This window comes from Ambystoma mexicanum, chromosome 4q (assembly GCF_040938575.1).
Source record: "Ambystoma mexicanum isolate Mex_15411 chromosome 4q, UKY_AmexF1_1, whole genome shotgun sequence".
In the NCBI taxonomy this organism is placed as follows: Eukaryota; Metazoa; Chordata; class Amphibia; order Caudata; family Ambystomatidae; genus Ambystoma; species Ambystoma mexicanum.
Window position 1 is genome coordinate 1,287,059,413 of NC_090928.1, and position 25,923 is coordinate 1,287,085,335.

General features: G+C 48.0%; 1 protein-coding gene across 4 annotated transcripts in view; it reads right to left on the reverse strand.

Annotated features, from left to right (window-relative positions):
* Positions 1–537: 537 nt before the first annotated feature.
* Positions 538–25,923, reverse strand: part of PPP2R5D (protein phosphatase 2 regulatory subunit B'delta) — a 741,061-nt gene continuing 715,675 nt past the window's right edge. For 2 of the 4 annotated variants that reach the window (XM_069608914.1, XM_069608915.1), the window contains exon 15: positions 538–4,599. In XM_069608914.1, coding sequence (XP_069465015.1) covers positions 4,462–4,599 — 138 coding nt within the window. In that variant the 3' untranslated portion in view covers positions 538–4,461. The remainder of the gene's footprint in view (positions 4,600–25,923) is intronic. The other 2 variants (XM_069608913.1, XM_069608916.1) reach the window with 1 other exon arrangement.

Below are 25,923 nucleotides of genomic sequence, written 5' to 3' on the forward strand. Positions count from 1 at the left end.
AAGTGGAAATCTGATAGATCTTCTCCGGCAACGGGTCTCCGTTGCTGGTAGTCACAACATGAGAGAAGAATCGAATTCTCACAAAAATAGGCAAAAAACAGCAAAAAAACTGTTGGAGTTCGAAGAGCGAAACAAGAATGCTCCCAACACGAGAAAAGTGCAGTAAAAATCTGAAGATAGCCACCAGGGTTGGAGCTTAGGAAGAAAAGTCATTGGCTGGGGTAGTATGACCCAAAGTGACAATGATAGGCTATAGAGGAGACAGTTTTTAGCTTCAATCTAAACTGCTTTAACTTTACCAAGGAGTCCCAGCATGTCAACAGGGAATAGTCATGAGCATGTGAATCCATGCAAGACCCCATGCTGGAAAATCACTGGTCCAATGTCTGTTAGCGGAATAAACTTTACATTATGATCTTCGATCTAAGAATTTAACTCCTCTATTTCATAGATAAGGTCACATGAAGAACAAAGAGCTACAGGCCACCAAACGTGCCAAGCAGAGAATAACCAACATGTTTGATAATAAACGTTCACAACAGTTTAAGAGACTTTTTATTTAGTTCTGTACATACATGAACATCTGTACAAAATCTGACCCGTCATACTATGTAATGCTACCTAAAAATAAAGTAAAACATATGTACAGACAGGACCTGGAAGCAGCATAGTGTTAGTCAGGTCGGGAATGGTTCATTGGTTCATTAAGTATTTCCCTTATGACAAGGCCCTGAGGACAAGGACAATCCAATGGAAGGTGCTAGTCCTGAAACCCACCTCCTCATCGCTTTGTGAGGACATGGGCTGATCCAACCTTGCAAGGGATGCAATACTGATACAACAGGGATGGGTAAATGGGCACATGATCTGGGCAGGAAAGGAGGTTCCTCATCAAGAGCTCATCCCCAAAATAGCAGCATCAGACATCAAATCTTTTAGCTTGTTAATAAAGTGCAATTCTGAAGTATTTTTTGTCACATCACAGAATTTAGTATATTGAAGAAGCAACAGTGACGATGTCTACCTGGAATTTTAGGATGAAAGGTGAATCCTAATGGGTATGAGAACAGCACGTTTGGGTTATGTTATGAGGTTGGTGAGACATCTGCAGAAGACTAACAGGAAAAGCTCCGCATGCGGGTGCTGAAAGCAATCCACAATGCATACTCATCCAGGGAAATCTTTCCCACATGGACAAGCAAGCCTAAATGGAATGGCTTTCATCAGGGAAGCATGCATGATGACCATGGCATCTCACAATCGTAGCTGCGCATTGGCCACATCATGGGTAGTCCCTGGGCTTATGTGAAAAAACTGTTCCAAGTTAAATCCATTTGAATGGGAGCGAAGATGTGTGTTGACAACTAGGCCATTCCGACTTGCTGATTAATCTGTAATGGGAACCGGCTAGACACAGAACATGGGTGTGTGAGCAGTTCAAGCAAGTGCTTGCTTCTCTTCACATCAGGAATGAGGGCATTGGAATAGCTATTCCAGTCAAGCACATCTGTGAGGACAATATACTGCAGCACAGGCTCCAAGACTGATGTGCTTCAGCCGCTGAGTCAAGGGGAGGGCTCAGGAACAGGAATATGGATGCGTGTGTAGTTCTGCTGCTGTGGCCTGCTCGTGGGCAAGGATTCCTCTTACAGACCCAGTATGAAATGGAAATATACAACCGGGGCCACTAAAGGTAGCGGTTACAAAATAATCAGGTGTGGGGAAGGCAGGTGGACAAACAAAGAAGCTTGGAATGTGGTGGTTGGCAGCCCACAGTCAGGTCTATGGCTGGGACCATGTATGGAGCAGCCCTGATGTGGCCTATGCAATACTGTACATGCCAATGCAATGCCATTACATCAATGAAGTCCCTGGTTGGCTGTGCATACAAGCTTGGGGAAATGCCCAACATTTCTTCGGGCTGAATGCATCATTGTGCAGGACTCCCATGTATGTCAGACTTCTGCGATTCAGTATCTTTGGCAGAGGACAGGCCAGCCCCCACTACTTGTCTGTCTTCTGGTGCTCTTCATGTGAAACGATCAATCAATCATCCACCCATGTCTTATTGCATGTGTTTGACGACTTATTTCAACTGTCCAGGCCTCCCCAGCACAGCACTGTAAATCATGCAACAATAATGCAAGGTCAGTTGTGGCTTTTTCCATGCTCGGGTGTTACAAGGCATTACTTCACAGAAGTGTTTGTAAATTCGGGATAAGACAGCTTCAGCCCTCTACAAGCTACTAAGTACTCCCTCCCCTTAAGCAGAATTGTGCACAGAACGATCAAATTCACAATGTCCTCTTCATAGGGCTACTGGTTTCGAGAAGAGCTCTCAATGAATATCTTACTGTGGGGATTGTGGGAAGGAACATTGAAAGCACAATGCCTGGACAGTGATTGCGTTGGGGTACAAGTATTCGGTAAGCACACCTCAGTGCTCATACTGAACATGCAGGCCCTTTATCAGATGAGAGGACATCAATGAACCCAAGGTGAAATCCTCTTTTACAAGAATTTATCAACACCAAAAATGCTTAAAGTCGCATAGGACCACTGGCCTCAAATCATCTACAGCTTTCCGTTCTTCAGTACAAGTCTACTTTCTCTATGGGTGGAACTCGGTGGCTTATCTATTTGCAGGAGGAGCTGGAGACCATTAGTACTCCAGCCTAAAGTAGCTAAGCCTATTCCTCTACCCACAACAGGGGGGATGAGAGGTTGGGAATCACAACATCCAAACCAAACTCCCCCAATGACATTTAGATAAAAACACTAAGGTACTTGACTGCACTCATTTCTGAGCTGGAAAGGGAAACCACATCTAGTTCTCGTGCTTGCGGTCAGTCAGCCGCTCTTCTTGTTTGTCTCATTCCTGTTCTTGGCACTCTTTGCAAACCACCTTAAGAGCCAGAGATGTGTAATGTTTTACCCTAATTGGAAATATAGCGTGATTGCTCCATTTAATGGCAAACCTTCCCTCACCCCCTTGAAAACCATTAAAAACACCCTTAAAATTGATCAGTTAACATCTCTCATTTTTGCTGATTGCTTCCTTAAAAAACATCACTTAATGGGACTGAGAGCTCATTACTTTCATGTTTTTTCACTTGTAGTGTTTAAGCGGGTTCTGTTTTGTATGCCTTTGTATACCTCGCCTTCCACCTATCTGAGCACACGTCTCTCAATCAGCATCTCTGGCTTGCTCATTGTAGGGCCAGATACATACTCTCTATAAAGTGCTCTAAACCACGGCACACTTCTCCCCCAATTGCCATTAGCCTTGTCATGTATTCCAATCATTTAATATCCGATCACATTTCCTTTTTTGCGTTCAAATGCTAAGGAAGTGAAAGTAATTGTTAAATATCTGCCATAAAAGGTACTAGACATATGACATTCTTGGCAAAAAGGACTTAAGAATACTGTCAACATGACCACCATTCCAGATCACATCCTGGGAACAACGCCTCAAAGCAAGAACCCAAGCCTAGAAGCCTCATCAATATGAAGAGTTGTAAAATTAAGAGCGCACGTGCATGAATATCCACAGTTGGATAAAGCAACACTAAGACCAGGGAAGTAAGTCGTCTGAAATGATAGTGGGGTTCTTTCCACTGGCACAGTCCATAGATGCACCTCCATGTCTAAAAGTTAAATAATCCCACAAGCTACGCCAAGTGTTTAGAAAAGGTAGTGGATGTCAGGCAGATGGCCCCAGAAATAGTATCTCTTCAGCAGACAGACATCTCCAAGAAGTCACTCGGTCAAGAGCCCGCACCTAGGATCCATTTTTAGTTTGTGGTGTGCATGGTACATCATATCCTATATCATTTAAAACCCTCTCGGTAAAGAGACTGTTTCATTGATGCTTTCAATAATTAAGTTCTACACTTCTTAAATATATTATGCCACCTATAGGAATTACCCAAGACTTGATACACAAACTGATACAGTGTCCACCCGTGATTGGAGCAGCCGTTTCAAGCATGGGCAGGGAGATAGTCGGACACTGGACAGAAAAGGGTCTGGGATGAGCATCATATGCAAGGGAGACCTGCCCGGTCCCGAAGCAGAGATTCTCAGCCAAGATGATGCTAGAACAGGAGTGGGCAGAATCTTCTTTTCCTGATACAGGGATCAAGGCTCATTCTGAATCCACACAGCTGGCAAAAATGTGCAAATCAGTGCATGTCACATGAGGGGCAGAACAGGAAACACGAGGAGACGAGGAACAAAGCAAGGGAAAAAAAATAAGAGCTGGAGCCTGAACAAGGAGCCCACAAAGCAGGTGCAAGAGTCGTCAGAAAGAAAGCCATGATAAAGGACGGCAGAGGACACGAGAAGCTCATCACACGCACTGGCCAATAGTTCATTTCCTAGTTTGAGGAGTGCACTGTGTGTATTTTTGTTTTTTCGTTCTCATTTTTTATGGTTGGACGGGGTCTTGAAGGCACGTCAAAGCGTCTCCTGGCTCGCAGTGAGGAACTCTTCTGCTCGCTTATGAGACTCCAAGGCTTTAATAGTGTAGACATCTTGAGGCAGCTCAGACTTCCTGCGCATCAACACCTTCTCCTTCTTCATATCCTTCAGCATCTAGAAATGTAATTGGACAATCAGTGAGCAAGGCCTTATTTTCTACAAAGGAAACAAAGGACATTAATAATTAATGATGCCATTAATGGCATTATGTCGTGACAACAGGCGAAGCTATGCAAATTGGCATGGTCTATGTATCCTAAGGCAACAGCTCCCTCTAGCATTAACAACAGATGAAGCTACTGCATTGGTCAAACAGAGGGACAAACATACATCTGGCCTTTGATCATTGTTTGATTTGAGAGCCTATTCAAAAGCAAACCCTACACAATAGTAATACGAAATTACAAAAAGAGGGAAAGAAAAGAAAAAAGAAAACCAAACAATGAAATGAGAAAAAAGAAAAAAAAAAGAATGAAAAAAGATATCCAATCAAGTTCCCACAATACATACAATCACAATTAATTCCAGATATAAAAAAAAACCAAACTCCATCAAGCTTAATCACTTTAAAACATCCTACATATTTAGCAGAGCTGGACACATTTCTAGCACAAATCAAGTAGCGGCCATTGCCAGGGACAGCTGATCACCCAAAGGTATTCCTACCTATAGAACACAAGGTAAAACATACTATTCCAAATTAAACTCCCCCCTCCGAAAAATCCCCCACATGTTTCCCTATTGAGCCTCTGCTTCTGACAATGAATAACTAGATGCTTCATGGTGTCTACGATTCTCGTGTTGCCACAAAAATGGCAAAGTCGATTGCCATGTTTCAGGTTAGATCTTGCTCTAAACACTTCATGTGTTGGGAGGAGATTCAATGTAAAGCGCATGAAGATGTTTATACATTTAAAGCACAGGAATCTTCTGAGACAACTTTTAATAAATGAAGGTTCTTCTCCTCAAAGGACTCCTTATACAATAGTTTATATCTACCCAGCATGTCCCTAGTGGTACAGCAGTTTGCCTGAAACTACTGTTTAACTAAAGTGGGATTCAATATTAGAGTTTTATTCGAAACATTTGCACTTTCTAAAAGCGATTCAAAACTTTTTACACACTGACTTAGGTTAGTACAACTATCTTTTCCCACAAGAATATAAAGCAGCACAAATAGAGAATTTGGAACTGGACCAACGAGTTTCCAATACCCCAATAGCTTCTTCCATTTAATCCACACACAGAGACGACATACCCAACTCTTATATCGGAATGGAAATAGGTACACAATTAGGAAGTGACAACACTGCACGCCATATTAGGGCTTTCAACTTGTGCCAGATTTGTTCATCTGCTACGTGCGGCAACTCAGCCCCATAGGTCCAGCATGGCACAACCTTAGTTTTGCATTAAGTTAAAACTGGCTAGGGAGAAGAACCTATATTCAAGTTATATGTATTTCAATTGTGCAGCAAACAATACTCTTAGAGCACAGCCAAGATACAGTTAAACCGATTTGGGGTTGTTTGTAGATGGTAAATCCCAAATATGTTATTTGCTGTAAAGTCATTAAGGGCCCTCGAAGTCATAAATAGCCTGTGACCTGTTTATGGCGGATTCCCGCCCTGGCCGATTGTCACAGAGTAATGCTGATGGTAAACATCTTAGAATTAAGGGTATTTAGGATCAATTTATTATCTTTCATATATGTACTGATTATCAACCATATGAATGATTTTAGTACAAAGTTTAGCGCTGATATCGAATTTGCACCCATCTGAAAGAATTGGTGCATTGAATCTACCCTGTGTGAGTGTGGGAATTCATATGATCACTTTTCGCAATAGCAGAAGAGTGGTGATCCCCAAAGAGGATGAGTGAAGGCACAATGGAAACCGGTAGGAAAGAGTTGTTCTTCCAGGAGATTCCCTGGTAAGTCCAAATCAAAGTGCTGAGAGGCAAGGTCTACTGGCTGCGAAAAAGCGGACATAAACTGAAGAGAAGCAATATCCTGGGAGGATAGAGCAGCCTGTACCACTATGGCCTCAAAATTGCTATTGGCAGCTTCAAACAGGGTAATGTTAACAAGAGGAAGAATTATAATAGATCTCAACATGAGGGACCATATTTCTGATGCGAGAAGGCGACTTCACTGCCTCCCCATGGAAGCTAGAATCATCTTTCAAACTTCTTCTAATCACTCACAAATGCCTTAAAAGTTCAGCACCAGCCTATCTAAAAGAAGTCTTGAAAATGAAATCTAATTCACACAACTTGAAATCCAACAACACCAAGCAATTAAAAATCCCAGCTTGCAGAGCCTCTCAAACGAAGAAAGGAGCTTTCTTTGTGGTAGCCTCCTCTGTGTGGAACAAAATTCCTGTGAACCGTAGAGAGGAACTGTCGACATCCGGTTTCAGGAAGAATTTTAGATCTCTTTCTGATTTCCTGTTCTCACACTTCTTTTGATCATCTTGCTTGACTAATGGTATCCCTCTGTGTATTGTACTCGTCTGTGTACCGTGTTAGCGCCCTTAAGACTTCGGGTCAGTGGTGCGCAATACAAATCAAAAAAGTAAAGGATCACACAAGGGGCTACAATGAAGCCCGCCATGATGGTCTTTTGTGGAGAAAACTTTTATACAAGTTCTTCCATTGGGGGCATCAGGGTAATGCAGCAACTGATGAATACGTTGCAAGGTGACTAGCGTGGTTACTTGATAGCAGTGTCTCTAAATTACGAGAGGTATGTGTAGAAGGAGAAGCATCAGCCTTATTACCTTTACTGAGGATAGCATACATGAATGAACAAAGAGGACACTCTGCTTACTGCAGGGAGAGGGTCAAAAGTGACTTATGACCCTCTCGATCCATAGGATAGTTTGAACATCGCCTTTCCTTCCCCACTGTCTTTTCCTTCTACAATAGTGGTGCAGTCAAGCCACTGTGGTGTTCCGCGTTGTCAGGGGGGAGGAGGAACAGCTGATGCGCAGGAAAACATCTTTAAGGCATCAACGCTCCAACACAACAAGGATGATAGGCTGCAAAATGACCGCTCCAAATTTTCAGATACTCCTAGTACTGCAGCCACCAAGAGCGGGAACATCCATCGCCCACTAATAATAATACAAGTAAGGCAAAATAGAATACAAGCTTTGGCAATGCCAACAGTTTGGGCCTTTATGTAGGTATGGGAAAGGCACTTGCCAGGCACTGCCGTAGTGGTATAATCTGGCTATTGATGCTAGCAGACGTAAAATGGAGTACCTTGACATCTAATAGTAGTTCCTGGCAAATGCCCGATACGTATACACAAGCCACGACTGTTGGATTTAACCATGCTTGATTTTAACAGGACTACAGTGAAGGACACGCAGAGTGCTTAGAAATTGAGTGGTAAAGGCAGATTTGCTTAAGACATTTTTATTATACCAGTATCACGTCTACGGTTCCAATTAAATCATTACCTCTCAGAAGACGTCTTTGAGAGAATACTGGCAGGCACATTCTGTACTCTAATGCAATAGTTTCAGCTTAAAGGTGGAGCTAAAGCACCAAATAGCCCAAACTAAAAATACAGATATTTACATTTATTTAGGCCTCAGACAAACTTACCAATGAAAAACCACAGGCAAGTAGCAAGCTATAACATTCTATATATTATATATATATGCACATATATACATATATACATACACACACAAAACACACACACACATTCACCTTGGTGTGCTCTGCTAAGAGCAGTAACACTTGACTTTTGAATAGTTAGAATCACTTTTCAAGATACTGTAAGTGTAGCAAAGTGAATGTAGCACCAGGTAAGTAATCAACACTGAAAATAGGTTGGATGTAAAGGAGTTTGCAAAATGCACACACAATCTTAGAGGGTACTATGCCTAAAAGTACTTCCTTAGCTTAGACAGGAAGGGCCCTAGTACCCTTGGAGTCACAAATCTCAAATAAAAGTCTGCACAGGAGGTTAGCACTCTCATTCGGAATATTGAACAAATGTTGGCTTGAGCCAACATGTAGTTTGTAAGTGTTCCAAAGTTCCGTAAAACAAGAATAACATCTTTAACGTACCCTCTCCAAACCAACCACTTAAGGGTTAGGCTGGGAAGTGGATACCAGGCCAGACAAGGCCAAGCAAGGGAGTGATGGGGCAAAACATTTAGGTTTACTCACACCCTGTACTCCGATTCACTCAGGGACCCACTGTAGGAGTTTCTGAAATCGCAGGGACTTCTGGATTGGTGCCTTTGTTCCACTGGAGGACACGAAAGGACCGCACGTGCAGAGGTAAATTTAGGAGTTGGGTTTCGGGGTCTGGCTAATTCGCGCTTGCGTACTAGAATGCACTGAACAGCTGGACCACAACTCCAGCGACGACCTCCGAGGACTCCCTAGAAGCAATGCAGGCAGCGAGCAGCGATGGCCACTTGAAGAAAGTGGTAGAATGCGACTCTCGTGGTGGAAACCAAGAAACCGGTCTCTTCCTGGTGGAGACCTGCAATCCCAGGGAAACGCTTCTTGTTCCAAAAGTTGAGGATCTGCAGTGTCCAAAGGCTTGACTCAGAAGGGTGACGGTTGCAGCGAAGTAGGCCAGGACGACGTCTGGCTAGCCCACAGGATGGTCCAGGGACTGCTCAGAGCACTTCCAATGGCTAGAACTTCGATCAGTGTCAGGACTGGTTGTTCCCACTGATCCAAGGGTCGAAACAATGAAGGTCTTCAGGAGATCTGCAGAGAGGCAGGGCTTCACCAGGAAAATTAAGAAAGGGCTGCTGGTGATCTTCCAACAACTTCTGGGTCTTTAGCGGGCTGCTCTCAGGGGTCTCGTCTCCAACGATGATCTGAAGAATGGCTGCAGGAGGAGTCCTTTTATCCAGGATCCAGACTGGAATTGACTCCAGCTCACCAACGGCAAGGAACTGCACATGAGAGTGGCTGTCCAATCCTGGCCAGTACCTCTGTGCAGCAACAGACACCTGGCTTGGAAGTGGACTGGGTCCAGATAGACCCAGCCACCACAGCCGGTCACACACACAGACTTGCACAGCGAAAGCTGGAGCTATCTTTGTGAAAGGGCTTACTATGTATGCAAAATCCAGCCACACCAGGCAGGAAGAAGGTCAAACTACAAGAAGGCCAAAGGATAGGTGATCATATCACTGCCATTTTAGAGTATTTGGTACTCTAAATGGCATTAAGCGGTAAGATGCAAAAGTGCATGAGACACTAAAAAAGAAAACCCTACAAAAGTATCTGTTACCACCAGCCCATTTTGGACACATCATGCAAGTAAAAACAAAGTTAACAAAAACAAAGTTACTGAGAGACGAAGTGTCTCTACTGCACTTCACAGAGGATGATGCATGCAGGAAAAATAAAATAGAGGGACAGAGTTCTCCTGCATGGATAGCCATAGGGCATGGTTCTGTAACCTTCGGCTCTCCAAATCTTATGGACTCTATTTATCATCAGCCCCAGCTAGCATAGTCAATGGGGAGAAATCATGGGATATGCAGGCCAAAACATCTGGCGAGACGAATGTTACAGACCCCTGCCATAGGGACTGATCAGTGCCCCCAAAACAGCTGAGCTTAGAAAGGAAAATTGAGTACAAATGGTTCATTTACAGCCAAACATCAGGGAGGGTTCAACAAAACATAATATATGGTGTACCATTGAGGTCTATGGAGAGAAAGCAGTAAAAAGACAGGTCATATCTGGTGGCGCGACCACGAACAAGCGGTGGTGGGCCGGTAGGCCGGAAAATGATGCAGAGGCCAGATGAAATGAGGGAGCTTGAGTCCCCAAGCTCTGCATATGCCGGACCGTAGCTACGGCGACAAGCAGCCGCAGAGTTACAGGAGCCTGTGGAACCCAATGGAGAACCTACCTTTACAAGGTACGAACACTGTGATTAACGGCTGTGAAGGCTATCAAGGTTGCGGGAGCCTGAAAAACCGGAGTGTGCAAATACCCTATGAAAGGGGGACAGATAATACGAAGGTTGTGAAAATGGGTGAGGAAGCTATCACAGAACGGAGGATAGCACAGGGGCAACACGCTGGTCTTGGAAGCAAGATCACGCAGATCAACTGAGGTTCGAATCCCAGATCTGCGCTTAGAAACCAAACTCTGGTACGGTATTAGGCGCAATATACAAAACGTATTAAATAAATGTTACAGGAGCTTGAGAAACCAGAGTGTACAAATATCATATGGGGATTGAGAAAATTATGAATATTGTGAATCACAGCTGCGAAGATACCAAGTTTACGGGAGCCTGAGAAACCCGAGTGTGCCACTACCCTAAGAAAGGGGGACTGAGAAAAAAATATGAACACTTTGAATTAAGTCTGAGAAAGCACCAGAAGGCACAGAACTCTGATGGGACATGGTGGATCACCACCCTATCTCAAAAACTCCAGTAAAAGAAAATCACCAGTGTGAGGATCACAGGACTTTGGGAAAAAACCCTACACCTCGAATGAGGACTTTTTTTGTTTATGTACAAGAAATCCTGGAGGAATGGAAATGTGCACAAGAAGAGAGTTTTCTTTGCTAAAATGAGGAAGTGAAACCTTAACTTTATAAGACTGGGAAGAATATCCAACTGTGAACAATGAACTTTGAAACCCAAGAACAAGCCACATATAAAATTTGGTCAGACGCCACATTGAGGCTATTGTAACAAAGCCTCCATTGTAGTTGGACATTTTTTCTAAAGTAGTAAGGGCAGTTAGTTGGACAGGATTTGGAACGAAGAGTCTTATTTTGGACTTATTTCCCCCCCCCTGACCCCCTGTAGCATTTGTTTTGTCAGGTAGGGAACCTCCCTCATAGCGATAGGGCTACTTAGGCATTTTTGATTCTTTTATTTAAATTGTTGATTCTTTTATTTTAATAAACCTATGAGAATGATCTCTAATCGTTCAAGTCCTCCTCCTCGTTCACCACAAGGACCAGGGATAATAGAGTATCAAAAAAAGAGTATAGATATTATGACTCACCAAGCGAAGTAGATCGAAAGGGGGGGTTTATCAACAACCCCGGGAGATACATAAGCGTGTTTGATTAGAGGAACAAGTTGAACTTTAAGAATGCAACGAGATACGACTAGAACAAATGGGAGATAAAGTCAGTGACAAGCTATGGGTGAACCATAAGAAGAGAAATCAAACCAGATGGTGTGAGGGATTAAGGAGCTACCCCTTCGTCTACATCAAATGAAAACTTTAATGTGTTCTGGAACTTGAGACTTTGTGGGTGTTTGGAGAAACTTGTTGTGAACTCTTTTGGGTACGAAGATTATAATGAGTAAAGCCAAGAAGAAATATCTCACGGACCGAGGAGAGGTCAAGATTACACAAACTCTGAAGCAGGTCATACTGCTCAATTTAAGTTGTGTTTGGCTTTAGTATAGGAAGGGTCAGTTCAACAAAAGACTTCTTTTGACAAGCACCTTAGTATAGTTTTGTAGGCAGGAAATCTCACTTTAGCAATAAGGATAGAAAGGCATTTCTTTCATTTTGATGTTAATAAATCACTGTTGAAGAAAATATTTTCTGGTCCAAGTCCTTCTTCTGGTCTGCTACAGATGTTCTGGGTCAGGCTTCCCTCGCCTCTTCTTGACAAGACCCAGGTACTGGCCTTGCCACAAAACCAAAATACAGTCAATACATAGAAAGCCTCAAGTGACACTTGCTTAAAAAAAGGAAATCTTTATCTCTTCCTATCCTCGTCCTCCATCATGGGTATCTTCATAAATAATAAACAGTGCTACTCATGGGTCGGGGTCACATACCACTCTCAGAAAATGTGATATGAAATCCCAAAACCATTTAAAACTACAATATAATAAGGTAACAGGGAGCTATAGCCAGATTAAAAACAGTTGTCACTTTAAGGAAGTCAGGCTGCTCCAGTACTTAGTCATGCTGTGCAGTGACAGGTGAGCTTCGGGTTCTTGTTCTGTGAGAGAAGACAGCGTGTGGCTTATGGTTAGGCTGCCTCTTCTCCATAATTGGATCATCATAATATTCATAATCAGTGAAGAGAACAGCAGTCTCCTCCCAAAAACAGCCTTTGCTAATGAGCTTCAACGGAAAAGACTGGAGTACAGAAGATGTACCTACCCGAGCATCCGCTCTAACACCGGAATCTATGCCTGTTAAAGTGTGCAATGACTTCCAGGTGGTCTCTACGCATACTTAAGCAATCAGAATATTCCTTAGGAGAGCACCAGTACCAGCTTTCCATCTAGTGGAACTCACCAGTGATTTACATGGTGTTTGACTGAAAGGGATTGCTTCAATGCTAGAAAATCTGGGCGACTGCTCCACAGTTCCCATAATTTTGTTTTGCATTCCTCCCAACCTTCATGCTCCAATTTATATTAAAAAAGCCCTTCTCATATTGAGGTGATGAACAGATCACCCTGCTGACAGACAGGGGTAGAGTTGGGGTTAGAAAAAATATATAAATAAAAGTGAAATGCTTTGCTTGGAATTAAAGTCAAATAATTTTCAGCAAGAAATGGGGATGTGTTCTACACAAGGACTATTTTAGGAGCCATTCCAGAACCACTGCTGGTGTAGTGTTCTGGGAAGCCACCCTTAGTGGACCTGGTAAGCTTTCTTTAAAATAAAAAAAATCTTCTGTGCTATTAAGTATGTAAATTATAAGGAACAAGTTACTTACCTGTAACTGTTGTTCTCTAGCATGGGTCTGGCATGGATTCACATGCTCATGAATATTCCCCGTCGTCAGGCTGGGAATCCTCGGTAAAGAAAAAACCAGTATCAGTTTCGTTTCTGATCTGTCTTTCGTAGTAATAACCAATCACTGGTCTCTGCGTCATACTGACCACAGCCAATGACTGCCCTCTACCTAAGCACCGCCTCTGGCAGCCATCTTCAGATTTGGAAGCACGTGAAGTGGCAGTATGACCAAGTGAAGAGCCGCAGAGGGGTAGGCGGGAGGGTTCGCATGTGAATCCATGCCAGACCCATGCTGGAGAACAACAGTTACAGGTAAGTAACTTGTTCCTTCTCCAGCATGGGGTCTGGCATGGATTCACATGCTCATGAATAAAGAATACATAGCAGTACACACATGCACAACCACGGGAGGTGGCAAAGGCTCAACATTAAGCATCACATCAACTCAACATTAAGCATCTTACCTCCTCACCAGGCTCACCTCAGGCGAACAGGTTGCGCAGCATTGCTTGGCCGACCCTGGACTCCTCCCTGGAATCCCGGTCGACGCAGTAGAATTTCGTGAAGGTGTGCGTCGACCTCCACGTAGCAGCCCTGCATATGTCCAGCAGGGGCACACCAGATAGGAACGCCGTGGTAGCTGCGATCGCTCTGGTGGAATGGGCTCTCGGACGGCCAGGCAGCGGTCGGTTTGCCAACCGGTGACAGTATATGATACAGCCGGAGAGCCATCTGGAGATGGAAGCCTTCGAGAGAGCCTTCCCCTGATTGACAGGTCCAAAGTTCACAAAGAGTTGTGACGTCTTCCGAAACCCCTTCGTGCGGTCCACGTAGAACTTCAGCGCTCTAGCTACATCCAGCGAGTGCAAAGTCCTTTCAGCCGGCGACGAAGGCGACGGGAAGAACACAGGTAACACCAAGGGTTCGTTGAGATGGAAGTCCGACGGTACCTTGGGCATGAAGGAGGGGTGCGTCCTGAGCACTACCCTCGTGTCGTGGAAAGTCAAGTACGGGGCCTTGCAGGAAAGGGCCTGGATCTCTCCCACTCGTCGTGCGGAGGTGATGGCCACAAGAAAAGCTGTTTTCCACGATAGAAACTTCAACGGGGCCGAGTGCAGAGGCTCGAACGGAGGTCCCATGAGCTTGGTCAGCACCACGTTGAGCTCCCACGCCGGGGCCGGAGCCTTCACCGGCGGGAACGATCTGAACAGTCCCTTCATGAACTCTTTCACCAGACGATGAGACCACAAGGACGTCCGCCCCGTGGTTCTGGTGTATCGGGAGATCGCAGCAAGATGAATCTTGATGGACGCGTGTGCCAAACCAGCTTTGGCCAGCGTCAGCAGGTACGGCAGTACTTGGGGAGCCGTAATCCGTAGAGGGTTAATCTTCTGTGCGTGGCACCAGACAGAGAACCTCTTCCATTTGTGTCCGTAGCATTTAAGAGTCGAGGACGCCCTGGCCTTTGCAAGAACCTCTCTGCAATCGGCCGGTATGTCGTATCCTCCAAACTCTAGCGCTGCAGGAGCCAGGCCTGCAAGTTCAGCGACTTCGGGTCGTGGTGGAGGATGGCGCCTCCTTCCCTGGAGAGTAGATCCGCGTCCGCCGGCAGCTTGATCGGCGGGGACGCTGACAAGTCCAGAAGGTCCGGGAACCATATCTGCCTCGGCCACGCAGGTGCGACAAGGATCATCCTGCACCGTGACCTCTTGAGCTGGTTGACGAGCCGGATTAGCAGAGGCAAGGGAGGGAACGCGTAGAGGAACAGGCCCTCCCAGGGGAACGAGAAAGCATCGCCCATGCTCCTCGTCTGGGGAAACCTGCTGGCGAACCTCCGGCACTTGGCGTTCGTCGCCGTCGCGAACAGGTCGATCTGGGGTGTGCCCCACCGTCGGAAGAGGCGATCCACCAGATCCTGCCGTAGTTCCCACTCGTGGCACGAGCGCAGCTCCCTGCTGAGTGAGTCGGCGATGGTGTTTTTTATCCCTGCCAGATGAAACGGCACCAGAAAAATCCCTTGGGCGACGGCCCAATGCCACAGGTCCTGCGCCTCCTTGGACAGCGCTAGGGACCTGGTTCCGCCCTGTTTCCTGATGTAAAACATGGTGGTGGTGTTGTCGGTGAAGATCCTCACCACCTTGCCCTTGAGGGACGGAAGGAAGGACCTGAGGGCCCAAAACACTGCACGGAGCTCCAGGACGTTGATATGCAGGGACTTCTCCGTCGGGAGCCAGAGTCCCCTCGCGTGCAGATTTTCGGTGTGCGCTCCCCACCCTTCCAGGGAGGCATCCGTGGTCACAGTCTCCTGGTGGGCTGGGGTCTGGAAGTCCATGCCCGCCGTCAGATGCGCGCGGGTGCCCCACCACCGTATCGCTCGTCGGAAACTCTCGTCGAGCTTGATCCTTTCCTCGAAGCTGCCCGTCGTCTGGATCCAGCGCGCATCCAGGAATTCTTGCAACGGGCGCATCCGGAGCCTGCACATGGGAATGAGGTAGATGCAGGAAGACATCATCCCGAGGAGGGACTTGATGGATCTCACTTTGGCCGCGTCGGCCACCAACATCCGTTGCACCTTGCCCAAGATGGTCCTGGTCCTCTCCTCCGACGGGGAGGCCAGAAGGGACACTGTGTCGAGCCTCGCTCCCAGAAACAGTGCGACTTGCGCGGGCACCAGGTGGGATTTGGCGTAGTTCACGGAGAATCCCAGGTCCGTGAGGAGTTGGACGGTCCTTGCCGTGTGAACCACGGCGAGCTCCTTCGTCTTGGCGCGGATGAGCCAGTCGTCTAGGTAGGGGTAGACGTGAATCCCCTCGCGGCGCAGCTGCGCCGCCACCGGTGCGAGGCACTTGGTGAATACCCTGGGTGCCGACCGTAGTCCGAAGGGAAGGGCTTTGAACTGGTAATGACGCCCTTGGACCACGAACCTGAGGAATTTCCGGTGCCCCTTTAGGATGGGAATGTGGAAGTAGGCATCCTCCAAATCCAACGACGATAGGAAGTCTCCTTCCTCCAGTTGACCCAGGACGTGCTGGAGGGTGACCATCCGGAACTTCTGCGCCTTGATGAACTTGTTCAGCCGTCGCATGTCCAGGATGGGGCGCCATCCTCCCGTCTTCTTCTTCACGAGGAAGTATCGCGAGTAGACTCCAGAGCCCCGAAGCCTCTTTGGGACGAGTTCGATGGCGCCCTTTCTGAGCATCGCCTTTACCTCCAGGAGAAGTTGAGGGACGTGAAGTTCCTTCCTGGCCACGGGGGGGACGCGCGGGCACCTTCTTTGAAACTCGAGCGCGTGGCCCCGGGCCAGGGCGTCCAGCACCCAACGGTCGGTGGAGATGGACTCCCACACGCTGACGAAGCCCGCCAGCTGGCCTCCCACCGGGGTGCTTCGGTGGGGGCCCGACCCCACGGCCGGTTCAATCCTGCTTGGACGCGGCCTTGCCGCCTTGACCTCCTTGGCGACGACGGCGGGGTCCGCTAGACTTGCCTCGTCCTCTGTAGGCCTCTTGCGACGACGAGCGGGCCGCTTGACGGTAGGAAGCGAAACCGCCGCCGGAACCTTTGGAGGCGCCCTTGCCTCCGCTGCTCCGAAAGGGCGTCCGTCGTTGCTGCAGGACTCCAAGGGTCCGGGCCGTCTCAGTATCCGCCTTGATGGCCTGAAGGGAATCGTCCACTGTCTTCCCAAACAGGTTGTTCCCGTCGAAGGGCATGTCCAGGACTCTGGTCTGGACGTCCTGCCGAAAGTCCGTAGCTTTGAGCCATCCACGACGTCGAAGGCAAACGCCGTTGCCCAGCTGGCGGAACCCAGTGTCGGCGATGTCCGTCGCCACGGTGATGGCGTGGTCCGAAGCCACTTCACCTTCCTGGAGGATCTCAAGGGCCTCCGCCCTCTTGTCGTCCGGCAGAAAATCCAGCAGGGGAGCTATCTTGTACCAGAGCTCCCTGTCGTAGCGGGCCACGATAGCCAAGGCATTGGCCGCTTTAATCGTCGTCGCTGCCGACGAGATGACTCTACGTCCCATAGCGTCCAATTTCTTTCCCTCGCCGTCCGGTGGGGAAGTCGATGTGGAGGCCGCACCCCCCCCCCGACTTTCCTGGCTGCCGCGGAGACGACGGAGTCCGGGGTAGGCTGCGCCCGGAGGCATAGGGGGGCCGTGTCCGGGACCCGGTACTTTTTCTCGTACCGGTCTCTTCTAGCTGGCGTAGTGGAAGGGTTCTTGAGGAGGGAAAGGCCCTCATCCCAAATGTCGTCCAACAGAGGCACTGCGAGGACCGTCTTCCTCTTGGCCTCGCGCCGCTGATAAAGGAAGCCTTCCTTTTTCTTCTCCTCAGGGCAGAGTTGGAAAAGCTCGGAAGCCCTGGAGATCATGGAGTGGAAAGATCCGATCTCGTCGGGCGGAGAAGCCCTGGTGGGGGGCGACGACGGAAAATCCTCGTCGTCCGTACCCGTCGCTGCCGTGTCAGTCCCCGTATCATCCCCTCGGGTGGACGGGGAGGAGGGCTGGACGGGGCGCGACGGTTGAAAAGGAGGTGGAGGATGGATCCTTCTTTTCTTGGTAGGGGGAACACCAGAAGGTCCCGGTTCTGGATCCCCCGACGGGAGAGGTTCCTCCGTCGGTAACGGTAGCCTCGTCCTTATCTCAGTGCATAAGGACTGTATGGCCAACAAAATGGCCGCCGAGTTGTCTCGCGGCGCTGGCAGAGGGGAATCCGACGGGCGAGCAGGGGCCCCGTCGGTATCCTCGACGATGTCGTCGTCGTCACCCGCGTCGGGGTCCATTCCGACGGGCTGGCCTTGTTCCACGCCTAGGCCGTGGCTTAAGACCTCGATCAGCTCCTCTTCTGAGGTAGAGGCCGAATCTACGACGACGCCCTGCCCCCCCTTCTTCTTCCCCACGGAGGGTTTCACGGGGGTCCTATCGATGGGCACAAAAGAAGACTCCCTCCGAGGAGGCAGGGAGATTCTGGGCCCTGAGGTCGCCACCACTGGCGCAGCCTCCACAGGCTGAGCCAGGGCCGCCGCGACCGTTTCGATAGAGGGCTTGGTCGGATGGATCAAGGCCTTCACCACCTTAGGTGCGCTCACCGCCTTATCCTTGAGGGAGGGGGCACTGCCACGCTCCTCCTCTGCCTTAGAGCTCGACCGGGGCCTCTCCAGGAGCTTCGCCGGGTGCTCGGCCTTCCTCTTACCCGACCCAGAGCGTTGGCTCGTGGTTGATGGTGCCGGGGAGGGTGCGCCCTGCCTGGCGCCCGTAGAGCCCGACCGTTCGGCGCTCCCGGTGCCAGCGGACTCGCGGTGCTTGGCCTTATGTTGGGCCCCCGTCGCCGGGGCGCCCTCAAAGGTCTTAGAAGACCGCTCGGATTTCTTCTTCTTCTCGCCAGACGGGCTCTTACCCTCCAGCCAGTTGGCGAGACGTTGATGACGGTCCTTCATGGTCCGTTCCGACATGTTGCCGCAAAACGCACAGTCCTTCTCCACGTGCGTTTTGTCCTCATGAAGGCAGTAAAGGCAGAAAGAGTGTTCGTCTTCCTTAAAGACGTTCTGCAGCTGGCATCCAGGGCAGACCCTGAACAGCTTTCCGGGCGTCGAGCTTCCCTTCTCCTGGGCCATCTCCGAGACCGGGCCTGAGAAGCTTCTGGAGTCCTCCGAAGTGTAGCTCGACGAAATCTTCACCCTTGAGGGGCACAGACGAATCCGACACGGGTCCCCGTTGATCGGATGTAGGATCGGTGGAGCTTGAGGCTCTTTTGACCGAAAGAATTGAAGTTTTTTGTGAAAAAGCGCGAAAAATAGCACTAACGCTCGAGAGCAATAGCACGAGGATCCCAACACATGAACGTGCGGTAAAAATCTGAAGATGGCTGCCAGAGGCGGTGCTTAGGTAGAGGGCAGTCATTGGCTGTGGTCAGTATGACGCAGAGACCAGTGATTGGTTATTACTACGAAAGACAGATCAGAAACGAAACTGATACTGGTTTTTTCTTTACCGAGGATTCCCAGCCTGACGACGGGGAATATTCATGAGCATGTGAATCCATGCCAGACCCCATGCTGGAGAAGCAATCGATCAAAAAAAGCATGCAACAGCTAACGCATCAGACACTTTCGGGGAGTTTAAACATCTTTGGCACAAAAAAAAATCAGTGTTGATCAAGTTTACTCAGAGGAACAGCTTTCCGAGGTAACTTATACCCAGAATGTTCAGAGCTGGGCAGTCTATGATTAGATATTTGGACGTTTCAAAACTCTTGTAGATTTTACAAAATCTGCAACACTGTTTGTCCTTTTCATTCTGCCCTCGCATTAGTAAGATCTCACGAGTAGGGAGCAAGTTATAAGAACACTGCTCTGCGAATGGAGCATGAGAACAGAATAAGATACAGCGGAACTGCTCCTCTCTTTTGTATTCATGACTCATGGGTGGATAACTGACCTTTATCAATGGTCTCCGCCCAGTCTAGATCATAAAAAGCGATTTTTAACCTTTTCAGGGTTTCGAACAAAGGACTCTATAGCCACGTTCAACTCTTCCAAGCTTGAGTTACTGTATGTACGGAGATCAGACAAAAGATTTACTCTGTTCCCCCCCTCTGGATCAAGACCATGGCTTTACTCAGTAACCTGTATAAAGAGGCATCCATAGAGGACAGAAGTTTCAAGTATAATTGCAAACAGTTCCACTGTACTCATGCTTTTAAAGATGTAAACCCCAGCTCAAATCGTATAGATGTGATAGGAACGCAGTTTGAAACTCCCAGTATTCTCCACCAGACTTTATACTCTATCCGATCCAACCATTTGGGTACCACCCTGAATTATAGTTCAAGGCCGTAGATAATTTTAGGAATAAATTTCCCCCATAAAAGGTTAATGCCGGTTTGATCAAATAGCGAGCACATTTTTGGTTTGCAATCGTCAATCTGTTTGACAGGCGAAGCCTTTTGAAACAAAATTTGCTGAAGGATAAGTGTGGAAGGGCCAGCCAAAATAGAAAAGCCCAGGTAGATCATACTCCTTGATAGGCACCTCCTGCGTCTCATCAATTTCCTCACTTCTCCTGCTATTCCTCCTACGACCTCCTTGGCTCCTCTGCCACCCCTTTCCACGTACTCTGCCTCCTTCCTGGACAGTATGCCACCTCCTTCTACCTTCTCTTCCCCCGATCTGCCTCTTCCTACAGGGACAGCTCATGTATGTACCCCTCCCTCGAAGTCTTTAAAAGTAGCAACCTGTTCCACGAAGATACTCTTGGCTCTGCCATGAAACACATCCAACATATGCCACCTCCTAGAAGACCTGGATGTTCTCACTCTTACCGCAACATGGTTCATGGCCAGCTATGTCACGTTTTGACACTCTCCTCCACAAGGGCTAAAAGATCCTCTCCGAACCCAGGCCCAATCAGCCCGGTGGTGGGGGGGGAGGTTGGGAGGGCTTGATCTTTCCTGAGGGGTTCCCTGCTTCCATCATTCCCACTCAGGTCTACTCCTCCTTCGAATGCCTTGTCTGCAGGCGCTCTCTCACTCCGTCTCTCCCCTGGCCTCTCGCTGACTGTCGCCACCAACTACAGACCACCTGGCCAGGTCACCCTCTTCCTCTCTGAATGGGCTGAGCTCACCTCCTCTCTCCTCACCTCTACCTCTAAGCTTTACCTCCTCTGGGATTTCAACATCCACCTGAACTCCCCTGACTCCTCCTCAGGGCTTTCCCACAACATATTTGACTAACTCCCTCTCCATTCTATCCTCTGGTCCGACGCACTCATCCGAACACACCTTGGATGTTCTCATATCTTTAAACCTCCCCCTCTCCAACCCCCTCACCACTCCACTCTCTTGGACTCGCCACTTTCTTCTTTCCTCACACCTGAAACTGCCTGTCCCGCAGGCAAAGCCCCCCCCTGGCACTGCCACCTTCCTTTGTGGTCATTCGACCTATGAAGCGAGTGTCAGTGGCTGCTTTTGCCTCCACTTTCTCTCCCCCGCCTACTCCTTCGGCTGACTCCAACTCAGACAGTCCTCTCTAACCTACATCTTTCTATCGCCAACACTCTGGATATCCTTGCCCCTGTTAGGAGGATCCATCTGAAGCCTGCCTCCAAGTGCAACTCTTGGTTTGACTCCGACCTGGCCGCTCTGAAACACAACTGCACAGTATTTGAGCAGAAGTGGACAGCCTCGGGCACATCTTCGGACAAACTGGCCTGCCGTCTGCTTCAAAGGGCAATACAGACTTTCCATCTTCTCGAAGAAGGCCCATATTCAAGCCCACATCTCTGCGGCCACTAACACGGCCAAACTCTTCAAAATCTGCAAGGAGCTGGCAAATCTTACAGCAGTCTCAACCCCTCCTATAACACCCCCCCCCCCCACGAGACCCTCTGCACGACTCTGGCTTCTCATTTCACTACTAAAACTCAGGACATCTTGTCTTCACTTGCCCCTTGAAACACTTGCGTATAGGCGCGTTATAAATGCCATCACATATATCTGCTCCTCAACTTTCTCCCTCTGCCTCTCTCAAGCCCCCTCTGGCCTCTCCTGCTCCCTCTCGCCTATAACACCTAATGATGTTTCCAGACAAGTCCAATCTATGAAAGTTTCATGCAAATAGTGGTCCCTTGTTCCTCCAGAACCATTAAGGACAACACTGTTTCCCCTGCGCCTGCCTTGGCCATTTTCTATAATCACTGCTTTGCCACTGGATCTTTCCCCTCTCCTCTCAAGCAATCCTTTTTCAACCCCTACTAAAAAAAAACTTCTGCTGAGCCCTCCTGCTTGGCTAACTACCGCCCGCTCTCCATCACTCCTTTCCTGGGCAAACTCTTGCAGAAATTGCCCATCTCTCAGCTAACCCTCCACACTGAATCTGTCGGTTGTCTCCATGACCATCAGTCTGGCTTCAGAGCAGTCAGAGGCACGGAAACTGCTCTTCTGAACACCCATGAAGGTCTGCTCGCTAACCTTGATTCCAGCTCTCCCTCCGTCCTCATCCTCCCGGACCTTTCCTCCGCTTTCGACATGGTCAATCACGCCACCCTGGTTAACCATCTCTACATGAACCTTGGCAACACAGATCAGGCTCTAGCCTGGTTGATATCCTTCCTCTTAGACCGAGCCTCCCAGGCCCAACTTGGCTCATGTCTATTCACCACCTCTCTCTCGACATGTTGTGTCCCCCAAGGCTCTGTCCTCTCATCCTGGCTCTTCAACGTCTACCTGGCCCCTTTAGCCCACCTGATCACCTTCTACTCCAAGTTTCAGTGTTATGCGGATGACACACAGCTCTCTTTCAGGCTACCCTCGGCCTCCTGCATTCCTTGCTCATTCCCGACTGTCTTTCCGCTATTCAGGCATGGTGCGCTGCCAACGATCTCTGCCTTGATGCCAGGAAGACCGATTCTCCTCATTGGGACCCCTGCTCCCGCTTTCCCGCTCTTCCTCTGGCAGCATTCCTTGGGCCCCACCCCCTCACCCTCTTGTGAGGCTAAAAACCTGGGTGTCATCTTCGACTCCACTCATCCTTCTCTCTTCACATCACAGACCTTGCCAAGAAAGCCCACTTCCAGCTGCACCTAGTCAGAGGTATTCTCCCTTTCCTCACCTGTCCCCAGAAGCCCACTCTCTCCAGAGCTCTGGTTCTCTCCAGGTTGGGCTACTGAAACAGCCTCTTTCTCAATCTTCTCAATTCGGCTCTTCGCCCCCCTTCAGCTCATCCAGAACAGGGCTGCAAGACTTATCCTTGGCCTAAAGTCCAGGGACCGTATGTCTCCACCCCTGAACTCTCTCCACTGGCTCTGGGGTGGCTGCAAGGATCAAGTTCAAGATCCTCTGCATCGTCCACAAGGCTTTCTGGTGCTGCAGTCCTCACTATATACAACTCTACTCTGTAGGGGCCTCTCTCTGGAATGGCCTCCCTGCCCCTCACAGACGTGAGCCGGACCTCCTTAAGTTCCGGAAGATTCTAAAGACCTTCCTCTCCGCCTCTTCATTCTCGCTCCCTCTCCCCTGCTAACCTACCTTCCTGCTCTGCCTAGATTACCTGCTTGTTGCCCTCAGAGTCGTACAAGGCACTAGGCCTCTCCTGCCCAGTCCTCCTGCACTTTCCTCCTGGCCCTTCTGCACACTGCCGGGCGGGGACTGCACCTTTGTAGTCCCCTGCCCTCTCCGCACTTAACTTGGAGCCCTGCTGCACTGATTGCACCCCCCTGTTCCCTTTATCCTGCACTTCTCGCTAAACGCACTTGCACAATCTGAATGTCACAAGGCCTACTAAGATGGTTTGTCTGGTCTGTCCTCCCTTTTCCCTCTCCCTGTCTTGTTGCACCTTGAAACACTGGTGTATAGGCGCATTATAAAAGCCAAATCAATCGCAATCACTTCAGCCTTTGGTGCATTTTAATAGCTATCTTGTGCAGAGGAGGGGAAGCCGATTTTGATGGTTCAGCATGGTGGGCAGATTTGATTTTAATCTAGGCAGGGAAAGGTTGTGGGCGCAGTGAAGTGGACACTGATGCAGTCCAAGGGGTTAACATAGGGTACCCCTCAGCCCCTTCTCCCCCTGGCCTACCCTCCCACGGTTTACCATCCCCTTTTCCTCAAAGGGAGGTGGGCATGTCAGTGGCTAGTGTTTAATGTGTTAAAGATTATCTAGGAACAAAAATAATCAGTGACGACACTACTTGGAGTGGAGGATAGAGGGGGAGTTCCGAACGGACAATGAGAACAATGGATAATATGTTGGTGTGCTTTTCAGCACAGTATGATAACTTGTTTAATTACACATAAAAATGTAATCTTTAAAAAAAAGTGAGGCTGCTCTAGCAGCCTACAACAGGAGCGGCTTTACTAGGAGAGTCCCGTTTTAGCTTTATACCAAATTAATCTCTTAGGCTGAAGAAAAAATACTTCTCTACAAACATATAATTTATTTTATAAGGCAGGGAATTCCACGCTTATTCACTGTAAACATCCATGTTGTCACCAGCTTCCCCAGTCTATAAATGTATGAGGAAGTGCCAAACTATACGTCGTCAAGCACTGTATCTAATGCCGGGGAGCATGCAGCATGCTAGTGTACATACCATTGTTTCATCGGAAACAGAAAATCCAACGTGGGAAGTTACTTCATGGCAGGTTACATTGAGGGTGTAAAATAGGGTTTGGGTGGGACACCAGTCCTCCCGGTAAGTGTGGTATGGGGCCTTTTTATGCATTAAAATCGGGCAAATATACACCTTTTATCTTTTCATGCGTAGCATTCGCGTTCTAGTTGAAAGACCACATCTTTTGATTCTTAGCTGCATGAAAGAAATCGTAGGCCATGAATAAGTAGCCGGAAAACACATTTTTGTCTGAGCTGTGTAGGTACTGAGCAAGTCAAACCGCGAGATAAGGAATTTATTTTTCTGTACGACCTCTGCTATGTTTTGTGTCTGTAGATCATGGGGACGGGCATTACACATGCATACTTATTTTCCTACTATTTTAGGATCTTAGCAGTAATAAAATGAAAAATGTACTAGAAATTGGGAAGTATCCTTTTTAAACCAAAATCATGCTTTTTCCGTGAATGCCACTTGCTTGCACACAAGTGTTTTTCAGAGTTCGCTGTGTGCATGTATCATACATATGAATCTACATGGTGTGTTCATACACATGAATGTGTAGAAAAACATGTTGCACAAAAGTAATACATTGTTTGCAGCCAGACATTTTGCTTAACAGCTGTGTTGGTTATGTGTTCTATTCATTTTCAAGTTGTGTCATGTTTTGGTTGAATGTCTCATACCTTTTTACATTATACAAGGTAAACTACTGGAAATAGCTGCAGTGCCCTCACAACAATCTTGCCCACCAGCAAGGTTTTGCCGTGGTAGGGGAACCAAAACGTTCCTTCTTGACATTAGTTATCTAGTCTCTGACCATCCTGGATCCTTCAGCCGCTGTCGACACAGTCAAATGTGTCATCCTACTGGGACACCACCACTCCGCAGGAATTCAGACCTTAGCACACACATTGGAAAAAGACCTTCATGTCTGATTGCACACCTTAGTAGCCTTAGCTCCCTTCAAATGAAGAGCTATGCACTACCCTCTGGAGTGCCACAGGGCCCTATACTCAAACCAGTGGCAGAACTCAGTTCTTTCGACCTCTGTTCCTTCACATACAGATGAAACCCAAATCCTCCTAATATTAGACCACTTCACTGGCTGTATGTCGAGAGCTACTGAATGCATTAAAGTTTAACCCCACCAAAACGGAGGTAATAGGATTAAAATCTGGCCCATATTCCTGGAATTTAAAATGACAGCTACAACCCCGGCAAAGCAAGTCAGAGTACTCGAAACTATAGATTCTAAACTCACTTTCAGGGCACAAATCTACTCACTAGTCAAAAATGCTTTATCCCCAACGTCAATATACCACATTATAGAATTATTCACAACTATGCACACAAGAACCATTATGAATCCAGTCATAGAATTCCTTCTCAAAGGCTAATGGAATCTAGCTTGGTCTCCCCTGAACCCAAATCTGTAGACTCAAGCCTGTCCAGAATGCAGCCATCAAATCATATTTGTATGACTGTGCCAGGATCACCTTTGCCCACAATCCAAACCCTCTATTGGCTTCCCCTTCTACAAAGAACTACATTCAAGGCCTTATGTGCAGTCTATTGAGCATATCGCTACTGAGATGTGC